Source organism: Crocodylus porosus, unplaced genomic scaffold, assembly GCF_001723895.1.
Source record: "Crocodylus porosus isolate Cpor-Errol unplaced genomic scaffold, CroPor_comp1, whole genome shotgun sequence".
Taxonomy (NCBI): Eukaryota; Metazoa; Chordata; order Crocodylia; family Crocodylidae; genus Crocodylus; species Crocodylus porosus.
The window spans coordinates 33,938,215-33,953,815 of record NW_017728886.1 but is presented as its reverse complement, the minus strand read 5'-3'; the positions used below and the strand labels follow the sequence as shown (position 1 = coordinate 33,953,815).

The 15,601-nt window shown below is 39.5% G+C and overlaps 1 protein-coding gene across 1 annotated transcript in view; it reads left to right on the top strand.

The window, feature by feature from the left end:
• Positions 1 to 15,601, top strand: part of PLXDC2 (plexin domain containing 2) — a 318,579-nt gene that overhangs the window by 96,220 nt on the left and 206,758 nt on the right. The window contains exon 3 of the mRNA XM_019532329.1: positions 12,583 to 12,729. Coding sequence (XP_019387874.1) covers positions 12,583 to 12,729 — 147 coding nt within the window. The remainder of the gene's footprint in view (positions 1 to 12,582; positions 12,730 to 15,601) is intronic.

Here is a 15,601-nt window from a genome sequence, read left to right as displayed (position 1 = left end):
TGGAATAGATTTAGCTTGTGCACTGAGGATCGCTTCCTTGAGAAGCAACCACTCTTCTTGAACTCCCATCTCCCTGGGGTCATGGTCCCTCAAACCCATTTGTACCACTTTTACAAGACAATTTTAGTGCCCACCAATAGCAGAGAGGAGTAGGAAATAAGCTACCAGGAGTCTTAGAAGTCATAATGAGGATGGCAACTACAGAAAGGTATATCACAAGGCAATGAGTGAGGAGCACAGATCCACACAAGAGACTATATTTTGGTGCATGTCGCTCCCACAATGCACTGCACAAAGCAGCTGATTGCAGGCTTCCACCACACGGATGGCTAAGAGTGAATTTAGCTTGCATATAATGAACTTTTTAGTATAAAAAGGGTCATTACATAAGAGCGAATTCACACATACAGAACCCACATAAAGCAAGGGAATCCTGTATATAATAAACTAAAATAGAAGAATTCAGGACTTGTACATTTGACACCTGGTCTAACACCACAAAAGACAATGGAAAATTTATGTTGGTCCCAGAAGATGAGATCAGGTCTATTACATTTTTAAAGTATGAACATAAATTATGGTATTTTGTGAATCCTCTTATGTAGTGTGGATTAGAACAGAAACAAAAATGAGCTAGCAAGTAAGAACTGTTGTCTTGCTTTTATAAAGAGCAAGATCTGGACAAAGGAAAAGGATTGGCTCATATCCCTTATGATTGTCCCCTCTTTTATTGGAGGAATTTCCCTCTTCCTGTTGCTCTGTTTCACTCTCCATTTCCTCAAGTTTACAGAAAAAGCATTGTGCTGAAGAAGCCTGCCTTTAGGTCTTCCACTTAGATTCAGGCCCTAATTCCAAATTCAGCAGAGCAGTCACTTGAACCTAGTTATCTCACACCTCAGGTAAGAAACTTTACCATAAGGCTACAGGTTGTAAGTCTAAACAGAAATCCCACTCTGAACTTGGAAACACTCCTGACAAAAGTGTAATAAAATGTCCCAGTCTTTATGAATCAGTATTTTCAGACTAAAATCTGTGTCACTGAAATTCCCAGCTAACCCCAGTGCCATACTGTACTGTGCCTTGTGAAATAATTAATATTTTTATAGTTTTAAAACCAAAAAGGACCACTAGCTCATCTATTCTGATACCCTGTGGATGCATCTACATGAGATGCTACAAGTGCACGAGCGTAAATCTACTGCACATTAGCTCATGACAGCAAAAGCCATGCTAATGCTCAGGAGAATTAGTCTACTGCACATTAGTGTCATCTAAAAGACATGTGCTGATGCTGCTGTGAAGTAGTGCTGACTTATGACATGTTAAGTTAGTACCTGTTATTATAGGTACTAAACTTAATGTACCATAATTATGGCGCATAAATGCATGTGTAGATGTGCCATGTATGTGACTGAAAGGAAGCTGGTCTTAATGTGAAAACATTAAATAGAGAATTTCTCACTCCCTTTAAACTTGTTTAATTACCCTTCTTGTTAAATATTTGCATGTTTATTTTAATCTATCAGAAAAAGGCAGATAAAAAGAAAAAAGGGCGTAAACTGAGGTCAGACGATTTCAAATTTGACATAAGTTTTTGGAACCCAGGATTTAACCCCATACTGTTCTCGTACATGTACTTTCTAATCATGTCATCTGTCAGTTGAATTTGTAATAAGTTGAACTGAGTTGTTTAAGTCTGTCACTGTAAGGTACTTTCTCCAATTCTTAGATTTGTTTTGTGGTTCTTCCTGCACCCTCTCCAAAATTTCAGTATCCACTTTTAAATTTGGATACCAGAACTGGTCATGGTGTCCCAGTATTAATCTTACTAATGCTCTCCAAGGTGATGAAATGACTCCCCCTTTTCACTTCCCCCACTCCCTTCCATTCGTACCCATTGTTCTTCCTGCTTATACATCAAAGGACTGCATTAGCTATTTTCTTTCTGTAGCCTTATATTAAGATCTTATATTTGGTAGTATTTCCACTGTAATCTCCAGATCCTTTTCAGACTCATTGCTTTTCAAAATATAGGCCATGCCTAGGGAATTCTGGTGTGAAATTATGTGTCTTGAAACAAAGATTATACATTTGGCTGCATTAAAATACACTTTGTTTGAATGGATATAGTTTGCCATGTGACCCAGATCCATCTGTATGTCTACCATTATTGGTATCTGCAGGTCTCTAATCTTTCTGTCATCCACTAATTCTATCAGTAGTGAATTTGTTGTTTCTAGACCAGTGATGAAGAATGTTGAAAAGTTTTGGGTCTGTTATTGGCTTCTGTTAAACACCACTAAAAACATACCTGTTCAGTGTGATTCTTGCATGAGAACTTCTTCAGAGCTGTGCCAACCAACTTCTAATCTATTTAACATGTTTTACTCTAATGCCATTTTAATTGCTACATCCTAGAGTACTGAGTTGCACACTACACAAATTCTATGAATATTATCAAATAAATATGTAATCTCTTCAAAGACTGAGATCAGATTTGTTTGAGAAGACCTGTTAAAAATATGTTGACTGGCATTAATTATAGTCTTATCCTTTAATTCTTTAATAACTGAATCCAGTATCAGCTTTTCATTATTTTACTGTGGATAACTGTCAGCCCAAGTAACAGTCATGAGTAGGCCTAACTAGCACATGGATCCTTTGTGGGTGGTATCTGGAGAGCAGCATTGAGCTATGGAGTCGTCATGGCTTGAGATACTGTTCACTCTGCTGGGTCCCAGCCCAATGAACTACATGGTAAATCATGAGCATTTTGGCTTTGGACTAACTTCACTACATAAGTAGGTATAAAAGTGTTCCTTAAAAGTGTATTTATGGAGTACCTGTGGTAAAACATGCAGCAGTTTCTAAAAAGGATGTGCTAAGTCTGTGGGTACCCATAGCAATTTACATATATGTAAGTTACTACAGGCATCTGTATTTCAAAGTTAGTGTTTTCAGATTTGTTCCTCACTTCTACGTGCTCAGGGAGAGCAAGGTCTGACAGTAAGTGGGGGAGGGGATGAAGGGGGAAGAAGTTGGGGGGTAAAGAGGGCAAGTGGGCCACCTGCCCCCTCCCAGATTTGTTTTCCCTGCTGTAGCAGCAGGAGGGGGAATAAATTCAAGACAAAGCTCCAATAATTAGATTCCATACTTGGAAAATTATACCAAATTTTATAAATTTTCCATATATAGAATCTAATTACTGGGGGTCATCTTAAATTCAGGATCATGTCATATTTGAGAATTTAGTAATCAGGGTGTGACCACTATACCAGTTCCAGGCAATATTTAACAATATTATGAATGAAATCCATTAAATTAATTATATTATCACAGAAAATTAGGGTTGAAAGGGACTAGGAAGGTGATCTAGTTCAACCCCCTGCTCAAAGCAGTATTGTCCCCAACTAGCTCATTCCAGCCAGGGCTTTGTCAAGCCGGGCCTTAACCTCCAGGAATGGAGATTCCACCACCTCTTTAGGCAGCCCATTTCTATGCTTCACCACCCTCCTAGTGAGAGTGTTTTCTAATATCTAACCTAAGCCTCCCTTGCTGCAACTTAAGACCATTGCTCCTTATTCTGTCATCTGCCACCACTGAGAACTATCTAGCTCCATTCTCTTTAGAACTGCCCTTCAGCAAGCTAAAGGCCATTATCAAATCCCCTCTCAGTCTTCTCTTCTGCAGACTGAATAAGCCCAGTTCACTCAGCCTCTTCTCAGAAGTCGTGTACCCAAGTCCCCTAACCATTTTCATTGCCCTCTACTTCTTTCCATCTTCCTCATCCTTTCTTTAGTGGTTGACCCAAAATTGGACACCAGACTCCTGATGTTGACTCACCAATGCCGAATAGAGGGGAATAATTACTTCCTTTCATCTGCTGGCACTGCTCCTACTAATGCAACCCAGTATGCTTCTTGGCAACAAGGGAAACTGTTGACTTGTATCCAGTTAATCGTCCAGTGTAACCCCAAGATCCTTTTCTGCATAGCTGCTGCTCTGCCAGTTGGTCCCCAGCCTGTACTGGTGCATGGTGTTGTTCCGTCCTAAGTACAGAACTTTGCACTTGTCCTTGTTGAACCTCATGAGACTTCTTTTGGCCCAACTCTCCAATTTCTCTAGGTCTGTCTGAATCCTAGCTCCAGCATATGTACTGCACCTCTGAGCTTGATGTCATCTGCACAGTTACTTAGGGTGCAATCCATCTTATCTTCCAGATCATTAATGAAGATATTGAACAAAACTAGACTCAGAACCACCCCCTGGGGCCCTTTCCACTTGATACTGCCTGCCAACTAGATATTGAGCATTTATTACTATCCATTAAGCCTGATGATCCAGCCAGCTTTCTAGCCACCTTAAAGTCCATTCATCCAACCCATACTTCCTTAGCTTGCTTCCAAGAATGCTGTGGGAGACTGCATCAAAAGCTTTACTAAAGTCAAGGTATATGATGTCCACTTATCTCCCCACATCCACAGAGCCAGTTATCTCATCACAGAAGGCAGTCGGGTTGGTCAGGCATGGCTTGCTCCTGGTGAATCCATGCTGACTGTTCCTGAACACTTTCTTCTTCTCCAGGTGCTTAGAAATGCATTGCTTGAGGACCTGCTCCATGATTTTTCCAGGGATTGAGGTGAGGCTGACTAGTCTTGCAGTTCCTTGGATCCTTCTTTTCTTTCTTAAAGATGGGCACTATATTTGCCTTTTCCTATTGTCTGGTCCCTCATCTGATTACCACAAGTTTTCAGAGAATAGCCAGTGGCTCTGCATCAGTCAACTCCCTCAGCACTTTTGCCCCTCTCCCCCAAAGTGCTACAGGAAGATATTTAAACAATGTACCAATACTAACAAGAAAGATCTTTACAGAATGCCAAAATGATTTCAATACCTCCTCTGCTTTAAATTTTCTGACCAAGTCATATGTGATGATTATATGACCAACACATGGTGTCTACATTTAAATGTAAGTTGTTTTTCTTTTCTCTTCAATTTAAATCTTAACTACTTTCTTGTTTTGCTTCCTTCTTTTGCTGCAGATGTACTTAGGTCCAAAATGCATTTAAATGTCTATTTTGTATTTGAAATATCATTGATCATCGTGCTTCCTTGGACTGTAACAGCTTACCTATTTCTCTGTACTACATAAGAATTGTTAATAAGAGGAAGAATTATTGTCTGAATTATGGAAATGGTTTTGTGGTATTTGGATTATACTATGGAATATTTTGTATATTCAATGTATGTTATGGATGTTTTCTCACTGAATATGAAGAACAAAAAGAATTTTACAGAGGCCTTGATATTCAGAACTTCTGACACTCTTTCACTACAATGGAAATTATACTATACAGTACTGTAATTGGATCTGATTTTTTTCAGAAGGGCAGAGTGTTTGAAGAGTCATGAGGTGGCATCCTTTGTCAAAATAATGTGAAGTTAACTTTTACAAAAAGAAGGCGGCAAACCCAGAGTAGAATAGGTGCAAGAACTCATACAATTAAGAAGTATTGGTGGCAAATAAAGTGTTCGTATAAAAGAAAAGAAAAAGGGAAGCTTTTTTTTTTTTTTTTTTTCCATGTACAGTACCAGCTGAAAAAACCATTGAATATAAAATCCATGGGAAACACTTTAGTATACGCTGCATCTAGTGAAATGAGGGAGCTGATTTCTACAGCATATTTACACACTACTTAGACAAGGCTCTGTGGCAGATGATTGGGAACCTATATCCCATGGACTAGATCCAGCTCCTGAAGAGGTTCAGTTGACTCCATGAAGGTGTAGTCTGGCAAACAAAGTCAGTGACTTGGAATTGCACCATGCTGCCCAGCATTCCCTGGGCATAGACTGAATCCTGTTTCTCTGCTGCATCTGCACTTACCATGGCTGCACAGATGTTTGGGATCAGTGGCAAGAGTAGGCACAGGCAGGTGGCTGTTCTGGATTGAGACTTGTGGCATCACCTCCAGGAGGGGCTAGGTCACAAAGGTGCCAACCGCTGATGTAGACAACAATATATTTTTATCATAATACTTGAATACTAGGAAACTCCTTAGTTTAAACTATCAGCACTCCAGGCAATTTCAGTACTGCTTCTCCGGAAAGAAATGGAATGAAACGAGTTGACCATGACTTTCTCCCAAAGTTGTCTACTTCCATGTTGTGGCTTTTCTTCTTTTGAAATATATTTTTAAAGTTTGTTCCTCTTCTGTAATAGCTACATTGTATTTATAATACCATCACTGATTTTACAAAGTCTGCAGAAAACCATGCCTATCTCTCAAGGGGCTATTGAAATAAATGTAATACAATATCTGTACAAAGTTTTGGCATCAGTTCTAGTAGTATTTTTGCAGTGTTCCTATAAATCTAGACACTATTAGGTAATAGATTGCATTGTGAAACAAATACAAGCAGTATAGGGCCATAAATCAGGCAATAAGAGGGATAAGCCATTGATGCTTGTTGATACAAATAAAATAGTAATCCATAGTTGGAAGCTTTTATTAAAAAAAAAAAAAAAAACAGCACTGGTGCTGATAGTGGTTTGTTTTGGGTTTTTTTAATAGTTTGCCAGTAGAATACCCTTGCACTGTTGTGGCATACAGTGCAGGCACAAGCTGCAGGTTTCCTGCTGCAAGTGTGAGATGACATGTCAGCAGCAAAAAGAGGAGGTGACAAGCAGCTGTTTAAACACTGATTTCAGCAGCAAAAAAAGGGGGGACATTTTTCTTCCTTTTGTGGCCCCAGCAACAAAACTCCAGCTGCTACTGCTACACCATGCTCTGCCCTCTGCAGTGCTGGAGCCAGAGCCAGAGGTGAAGTGGTTCTACCCCCAACTCCACTTTGCCCCCGCCTCTTTGATTTATAACTGCTTAAAATGAAGAATATTTGGTTAGATTGCCTGTGTGACATTTGATACCATAGCTTTAATTTTACTTACCCTTTTGACTAAACTTGGGCTTTTCAGTTTAGAAGCAAATAGGAGGTACTTCTTAAATTCCATTACTGAAATTTACTGAGATGAAACAACTTGACATAAAGGTTGCATAAGATGCAGGATGTAAAGCATTTAAAGAATAAAAATCTGGTTAAAACTGATAACAGTGTAATGAAGTGTAACTTTTGATAACTATTTGTAAACAGTGATTTCCAGATAAAGCAAAACTTATGATCAGTATATTTTCCTAAGAAGATAAAGTACAACTATGCCTTGAAGAGGGAGTATCCATCAGCTTCTGATAAATAAAACCATACAGGTAACCAGTCTCTCTTCTTTGGATAACTATTATGCTTAAAGAACTGCTATTGTGAGTTTTGCATACATACCTCCAAAGGTCTCAGGGACCCTCTAAAATGGCCCTGCTGTTTTCTCATAGGTAAAACTTGCATTACTTTTGGTAATGATGCTAGATGTTTCATAGTTGGTAGGGTCAGAAGGGACCTGAGCAGATCATCTAGTCTGACCCCCTGCCATGGCAGGAAAGAGTACTGGAGTCAAATGACCCCGGCAAGGTGAACACCAGCATCCAGCCTCCTCTTAAAGACCCCCAGGTTAGGAGCCTGCACCACTTCTCTTGGAAGTTGGTTTCAGATCCTAGCTGTCCTGACAATGAAGTAGCGCCTCCTGATGTCTAGTCTGAACCTACCCTCTGCCAGCTTGTGACTTATTTCTAGTAGTGCTTGGGGGAACAAGGACTCCCCCAATGCCTGCTGGTCCCCTTTGACTAGTTTGTAAGAGGCCACTAGATCCCCCCTCAGCCTTCTCTTGTGGAAGCTGAACAGATTCAGGTCCCATAGCCTCTCCTCGTAGGGCCTGCCCTGCTGCCCCCTGGTCATGAGAGTGGCCCCGCACTGGACCCTCTCCATGTTGTCCACATCCCTCCCTGAAGTGCAGTGCCCAGAACTGGACTCAGTACTCCAGCTGCGGCCTGACCAGTGCCACACAGAGGGGGAGGATCACCTTCTTGGACCTGCTTGGGATGCATCTGTGGATGTATGACAAGGAACAGTTGGCCTTCCTGACTGCATCCCCACACTGTCGGCCCATGTTCATTTTGGCATCAATGACTCCAAGATCCTTTTCTGCCTCTGCAATGGTGGGAAGGCAGTTCCCCAGCCTGTAGGTATGCTTCTGGTTCTTCCTCCCCAGGTACAGCACCTTGTACTTGTCAATGTTGAAACCCATCTTATTCTCATCCGCCCACCCCTGTAACCTATCCGGATGCAGTTGCAGCCTATTCCTCCCTTCTAGCATGCCCACATCCCCCCACATCTTAATGTCATCTGCGAACTTGAACAGGGTGCTTTTTACCCCCTCATCCAAGTGGCTGAAAAAATGCAAGATTAGAACCTTTTGTTGCCCTAAGTATTCTCCATGATGATGAGTCTCTCTGTAGGCCATACTTGGACCATTTTACCCATACTTTGAAATGTATAATTTCTTCTAGTCTAAATATATTTTGGTATTGAGACTTCTGTGGTTTTATGTGTGATGAAAATTGGAAACACAGGTGTGTAACTCTTTTATACTGGTCCTTGCTACCATTTAGGGAAGAAGGATGCATTTGTGTCCCAATTGTACCTAGGGGTAGGCCTCTTCATTAATTCTTTCCGATTTTTTTACAAGTTTGGCACAAAGGAGAAAAAATTAAAAGAGAAGTTCATTTTCTGGCTAAGTAAAGTACCTTTGCTTATTAATATCCTAGGTTGCAGGGGCAGATGGTGCAGGTATGATTGGCTGTGCTGCTGGCACCTTGGCAGCAGCCAGTTCTGTAGCTCCGGTCTTTATTTTTGCAACCCAGGAGTATCCACAAGGCAGTGAAGGTTAGGGTTTTGAGGCACCCTAAATTCACCTTACTCTGTAGTTTGCAATGTTTTTGTATTTTATAAGAGCTACCTAGCCACAAATAGTCCCACCACATTGCCACCAAACCCTCCAGTTGGATGTAGTTTACAGCCTACAAGACCTAACCTAATGGAATCGGAAAAGCAGCTATTCTATTACAGGCACATACTAAGGTGAAGATGCAAATCTATGAGACTTGTGTGCTGTCATCCTTTCTTTATGGTTCAGAAACGTGGACTACGTATGCTAGACACAGCAAAAGACTGAACAGCTTCCATGTGAGATGTCCATGTAAGATCCTGAAAATGAAGGAGGAAGACAAAATACCAAACACACAGGTACTGAAGCATCCAGGACCAACATGCGTGGTATCATGATGTGTGCAATAATGTATTTGAAGTAATTCAACATAAACATGAAGCTGGGAGGAGTATGTGGAATCCCATCTGGTCTGAAGGGAACATCTGCTGCTGGGTACAGCTAACATGAAGTGGTTTTGATCCAGAAGATGGAAGTAAATTGAGAAAGAAAGCAGCATGCTGTAAACTTGGACTCCAGCTCAGACAGCATATGGACCTGTGAAACTTGTAACAAGCTGTGTTGCTCTAAAATTGGGTTTGTCAGCCACAAATGGATTCATCAGGCATTTGACTATACCTCTTCCATGTTCACCATGATCCAGAGGATCGATGATTGCCTATCTATATTTTGCACACCCCACTCCCAGCAGAACTAGTGTCCCCTTCTCCCCTCCTTTGCTACACCACTTCTTCCAACCCTTTCCTCTTCTCCCTCATCCTCCTGTTAGACATCCACTAGGTAGCAGCTAGCAGCACTGTCAAATCCAGCTTCATTTTTACTGATTTCCATTTTTTTCTTTAACCTTAATGCTAAGCATTTATTAGCAATTATAAGTTTGGGGTTTTTTTAGTTTAAGTAATATCTTCAGTTGTAAGCATAAGGTATCCATCTACACAGGATGTTTCACATCTACAAGTACAAAAATATTGTGAAATCTTTAAAATTACCGCTTTGGTTTCTTTGTAAAGAGGGGGGAAAGGCTCACAGAAAAGGCTAGGAATGAAAATCTTGGAAGCCAGCTCCATTAATTTCTTTTTTATCATTTACAGCTCCACAGTCCTATAGTAACTTGGACCCATGGTTCACATGTTTTTCCAATCTAATGTCTCTCTAGACCTTTACACCCAGATCATTGCCACATCTTGCTGCTTCTTGCTTTGTTTTCTTTAATACCTGTCCTTTTTTCTCTTCATCTAGCTACCAAAACTGTCACCCATACCCTTATACCCTGTTAAATTTTTTCAGTCTCTTTCTCAATAAATAGCTTTCCTGACACCCAGTTGAGCTGCACTGGGCCCAATTAAAACATGACTGCTAATACTGATCTGACCTGTTGCAACCATAACTTTTTGAGTCACTGCTTCTTCCCTATCATGCTGAATGCATATTTTGTTTATTTATAAGCCCCTGGAAAACATTCCCTCTATTATGGCTATAATAGTAACCTCCACTTCCCATTAGTTCATTTCTCCCAAGAGCACCTTATTCTAGGCAGTATCAATTTGCTTTCTCCAAAGTAATCCATGAAGCCACTATTCTGTCTGGGGGGAAATGACTCTAGTGTGAAATGGCCTACAATAACAGGTGATGACCAATAAAACTAATCGATACTGATAATATATATTATCTTATTGTATAATTCTCATTATCTGATGATATAATTTTTCAATAGACTGCTAACCTTCCTGGGTTCTGTTTCTGGCACTACTGTTAGCCCTCCTGTATGACTTTTTTAGAATCCATTCCTATATGTCCAAGTTTTTCCATCTATTGAAAAAAATGTGGGTAATAAAAAGTACTATACAACCTGGGTATCATTTTCACTGTTAATGTGATCTTACATTCTTCTTTTCCTTTCTACTGGTTGTATGTTAAATTACATGGCAAGCTTTTCAGGGTATGGGCCATCTTTTAATCAAGGCAACATTTCTTGGAGGAGCTTTTGAAGACTGCTGTGTTTTATACCATTTTATATAGTATATATTTAACCTGGCCCTGCATGGTGTGGGGCCAGTTTGCTGGCCAGGTCCAGCATGTGGTCAATATGAAGGTATGACATGGGGCTTCAGCCTGGCCCCACATGCCAGATTCAGCTGCAGACTGACTTCAGATGTTGGGGCAATCTGGGCAAACATCGTCATTCAGCTCACATGGCTTCCCCTGGCTCCACAAATTTGGTTGTGGGGAAACAGTGGCAGTGTTAATTGCCATGGTTCTAGAAGCTATGGCAACTAATGCTGCCACCACTCTCTCCTGCTACTAAATTTCTGGAGATGTGCTAAGCCCCACAGGCCAGATTTGGCCCGCTAGCTGAGGCAGAGGCTTAAGCTCCATTGCATTCAGTGATTTCAGAATTTGACATCCAAAGAAGGGTGATTGAATTGTACTCTATGGTGCAGAACTTGTCTGCGACAGGATTCATTAGCAGGTATTTTTTTTCGCCCATAATAAGGTCAATAGCATGCATCCATTAAGTCTTCCAGTTGAGGATCTCAAAGTGTTTAGAAGCATCAATAATTTTAGTCCAAAGTATCTTATTAAAGTGGTTGCCAAAGTTTGCTCACTTTACTGAGAGTTTTAGAAGTGATTAGTAATTTTGCTCTTTGCTGTTCAACTTAAGTATTTTTGAGATACCTTGAGAGACCTTAACTGGTATGTGCACAGCTACTTTTGAAAGTCTTGGAAATCATGTGTTCTATTAAAATAATAGTAAAATTGGAAATATGTACTTTAAGACTTTCCAGACCGTTCTGTGAAGCATCGGGGATATGCCACTTTGGTAGGTAAACGGTACAACTTTGTTGGCTAATGGCATATACAAATAAAGCTAAACTTAAGCACATGTATTTTGCTTTTGATTTTGCCTAAAGATAAACATTATGTACTGTCACTTTAGGAGCTGCTAAAATTGGGGGATTTCCTTTAGCTCATATGTATATTTATCTCTTATTTTGAAAAGAGAGAAATATTTATTAAGACAAGATTGATGTAGGGCTGGAAACCTCTAACAAGCACCTGACTTTGATTCCTAAGTTTCCCATGAAGCATTCAGATGTCTTTTTTTCAGTAGAACAGGACCCATGCAGATTTACAGTGAAATGGCAGTGTGGAGATTTGAAAGCATAAGTTTCAAAGAACAATTTGTATATTAACCATGGGCATTCTAGTAGGAAGCAGGTCAATAAAAAAGAAAGCACCTTAAAAATGCCATTGTTTTAAAGGCATTAACTGAAAGTAGAACTGCTTGTTGCTGTTATTTTAAAGCAGAACAGCTGTCACAGGGAATTCACTAACCATTACTCACTTGAAAGTCAGCATTCATTTCACCATAGATGTCAGTTAAGTATTTACAGTAGCGATACATTTGATTTTGTAGGGGAAGATTAAAACTATATTTGGAAAATAACATGAGAAAATGAGGAGGAGTATTATTTGTTGTAAAAACAAAATAATCTTCTGTAATTGATTTTGTGTTTTATACCTTTTTCCTGTTAGTTTACTTCCGATAGAATCAATTTAGTCCCAGCTGTTGCTTTAACGAACAGTTAGCCTTATTATTTCAGGATATTTTAAAGATGAACTTTATACGTGTCTGGAAAACATCTGTTTTAATCTATATTTGGTTTTGTTTGTGGGTTTTTTCCCAGGAGGATACAGATCATAATTACTATACCTCGAGAACATATGGCCCATTTGAATCTACCAGCCGGGATTTGTGGGTGAACATAGACCAAATGGAAAAAGACAAAGTAAAAATCCATGGGATTCTCTCCAATACTCATCGGCAAGCAGCAGTAAGGGATTTCTGTATATTGGTATTTTCTGCCTTTGACTGACATAACAAATACATAGGGTAACTGCTCACAGTGGTTCAGTTGCTAATGTCTGTAGTGTGCTGCTATAAAGGAACACAAGTCATATTACTGCATCTACTGCAAATGTTCCTCAGAAGATATTTTCTTTAGGGCGAGTTTCTAAATTAATTTAAAAGTCATGTCTGCACTTCGATCACCAACTGCAGTGTGGAAAACAAAGCTTCTGCTGTTGGAATAAGAAGGGTTTTTGTTATTAACTTCCATAGTTGTGGGAGTGGGCTCAGGATTAAGTTGTTTAAGACTGCCATGAAACAGAGCTCTGTTTCCACTTGAATTATGAGATGATACACTTTCTGTTTGAAAACTATTAAATCCTTGTCCAAATATTGTTATTTAAACTTTTTAAATTTTGGTCAAATGATAACAGAGGTGACAGATGTAATTTTATTTTCATGTTGGAAATCTGCCTGCCTTAATTCTGATCATGCTCCTTTGAGTTCTAAAAGAAGTAGTATCTTATAAATATCATTGGGTGCTACATGACATCCAACTTGCATTCCCATATATAACCTAGTGCTGGAAATATAAGAGCCAATCCTGGCATTAATCAAATAAGGAAAATCAAGACTCAGATTTGTGGCTCACAGGGTTTTTGTTTTGTCTACCTGCCCATTTACTTGCAACAAAGAGAGAGTGTTCTGACAGCTGAAAAAAATTCAAGTACTGATTTTATTTGATAGCTCAATGGTTCTTCAACATGCAGGCAAAAGCCTTCGGAGGCTGAGAGAACAAAAACAAAGTTAGAATTCTCCTCTCCAGAAGGTTCTGTCATATTATTTCCCAGAGCCAATAAAACCACTATGCAGGTGACAGGTTCAGGGGAGAGTAGGAGACAGAAGAATCATTGTGGGATTTAATTTGGAGTTCAAAAACAAAACAGTAACTCAAGATTTAGGCTGACAGAATGCTGTATAGAGGCAATCTTTCTCTAGCTAAATGTGAAAACATAGCTAAAAAGTCGGTAAGGGACTGAGGATATTAGAAACATAAGGGGTTCAGGCAAGTCCATATCTGGGATGAGTTTAATAAAGTGCTGAATTGATTATCTGCCAGTTTTATATACTGTTTTAGTATAGAAAATAGAAAAACAAACTGTACTGAAAATAAGAACATTTAATGGTTTTGCTGCTGTACCAAAGGCTTCTTCACCTGAGTACTTGTATGGTCTGAGATGAAAAAGTGAAATTTTGGATAAAATAGTAAATAATTTTTTCTGGTTTTAATTATTTTCCAAATGAGAATAAAAACTGATAGTTTAGGCCAGAAGTTTAGAGTTAAATTCAAATAAGAAATTGAACATAATTATTAATGCTGGATGAAAGCTAGGCAGCGGTGTTTCTGTGAAAGCATATTCTAAACTGTGAAGTCACTTGCTTCTACTTTAAACACTGAGATTATTCATGAGAAATTTTAGTACTCATAGGTCATTTTGAAAGGTCTGAAAGAATGAAAACACTAGTTTATAAAGTAGAGAGAGAGTTTCAGCCTGAATGTGTGGTGGGTGGATTAGATTGCTCACCATGACAGACAAAAAGTCTTCATTTAATGCGCCTAAGTCTCTAAGAAAATTGATCATAATTTCAAATGTTGTTGCCATAATGCTGTCTGTACATGAGGATCTGCTTGTTGATCTGCCCTGGTTCACTACTCCACCTCCGCATTCAGCCAGTGGATGACTGGGGCCTCAGAGCAGATATAGATTTTACTACTTTGAAATGCTGGAATCAAGTTTTGCTCTTACTTAATAAAGGCACACAGCACTTCTGACTTATGTTCAGATGTTGAGAAACATGTCGCCTTGATCCTGACCTCCTTAAGTTGCTCATGTATTTGGACAAGAAAATAATTTATGCTCACTTCTTTCAACCTACAAAAATGCTCAAATGAGAATAACTCTACCTTTGCTGGATTTGTATCCATAATGTGATAAATTAAAAAAAACCATCTTCTTACCAAAACTCTAACTGGATGTACTGACCCAGATGTAGATTTTTTTGCTGCTGTTCTAATACCTCTCCCAAAGATCTATTTCATGTCCTCTCTGAAAGAATATAAACAGAATCCACTTGCAAAACTTTATTTCCTTGTCAGTAATTGATTTGGATTTGAACGTTTGATCAAGCAGCAGATGCACGTGATTCATGGCTAGCTAAACTGGAATGGTAGGTTGGGATTAGATAACTTCTGCAAACTGGTTTCCATATGATGGTTTTAATGCAAATTCTTTTTACATTTTCCTTTAAAAAGTCTTTATAATTCATTGTACTTTTTAATATCACCTTCTCAATTCTTTCTGGGACCAATCCTTTTAGTTCAAGGGGTTAAATCCAGAAGACTCATTATACTTATTTTAAGATTCAATCTTGCATCCAGAGAATAAAAATAATCAGACCTATACTTGCATTTGATGCCATTTTATTGCTTTATGCATCTTCCTATTTTTCAGGATGGTGGCTTTTGGAAATAAGTAAAACCATAAAATTTGTATAATATTAAAATGAGCTGTCTAGTTGAAATTGGACAATAATGAGTTTTGTTGAGGAAGGTGGATGGCAGTGACCATGCCAACTGGCTCTGCCTGTGTTTCCCCCCCCCCCCCATGAGATTGGGAAGGAGGGGAATGGGTGCCAGGGGTCACAGTCCCCTGGTAAGGGAGGCTGGGGAATAAACCACCTCCCTGCTCCCTTTGCCTCAGGGGGCCATGCCCCTGGCCGTGCCCCCACCCCTGCCCAGACTCGAGACAAGAGGAGAGGGGTCAGCCCAGCTCTCTGGAGCAGAGAGCACAGCTCCT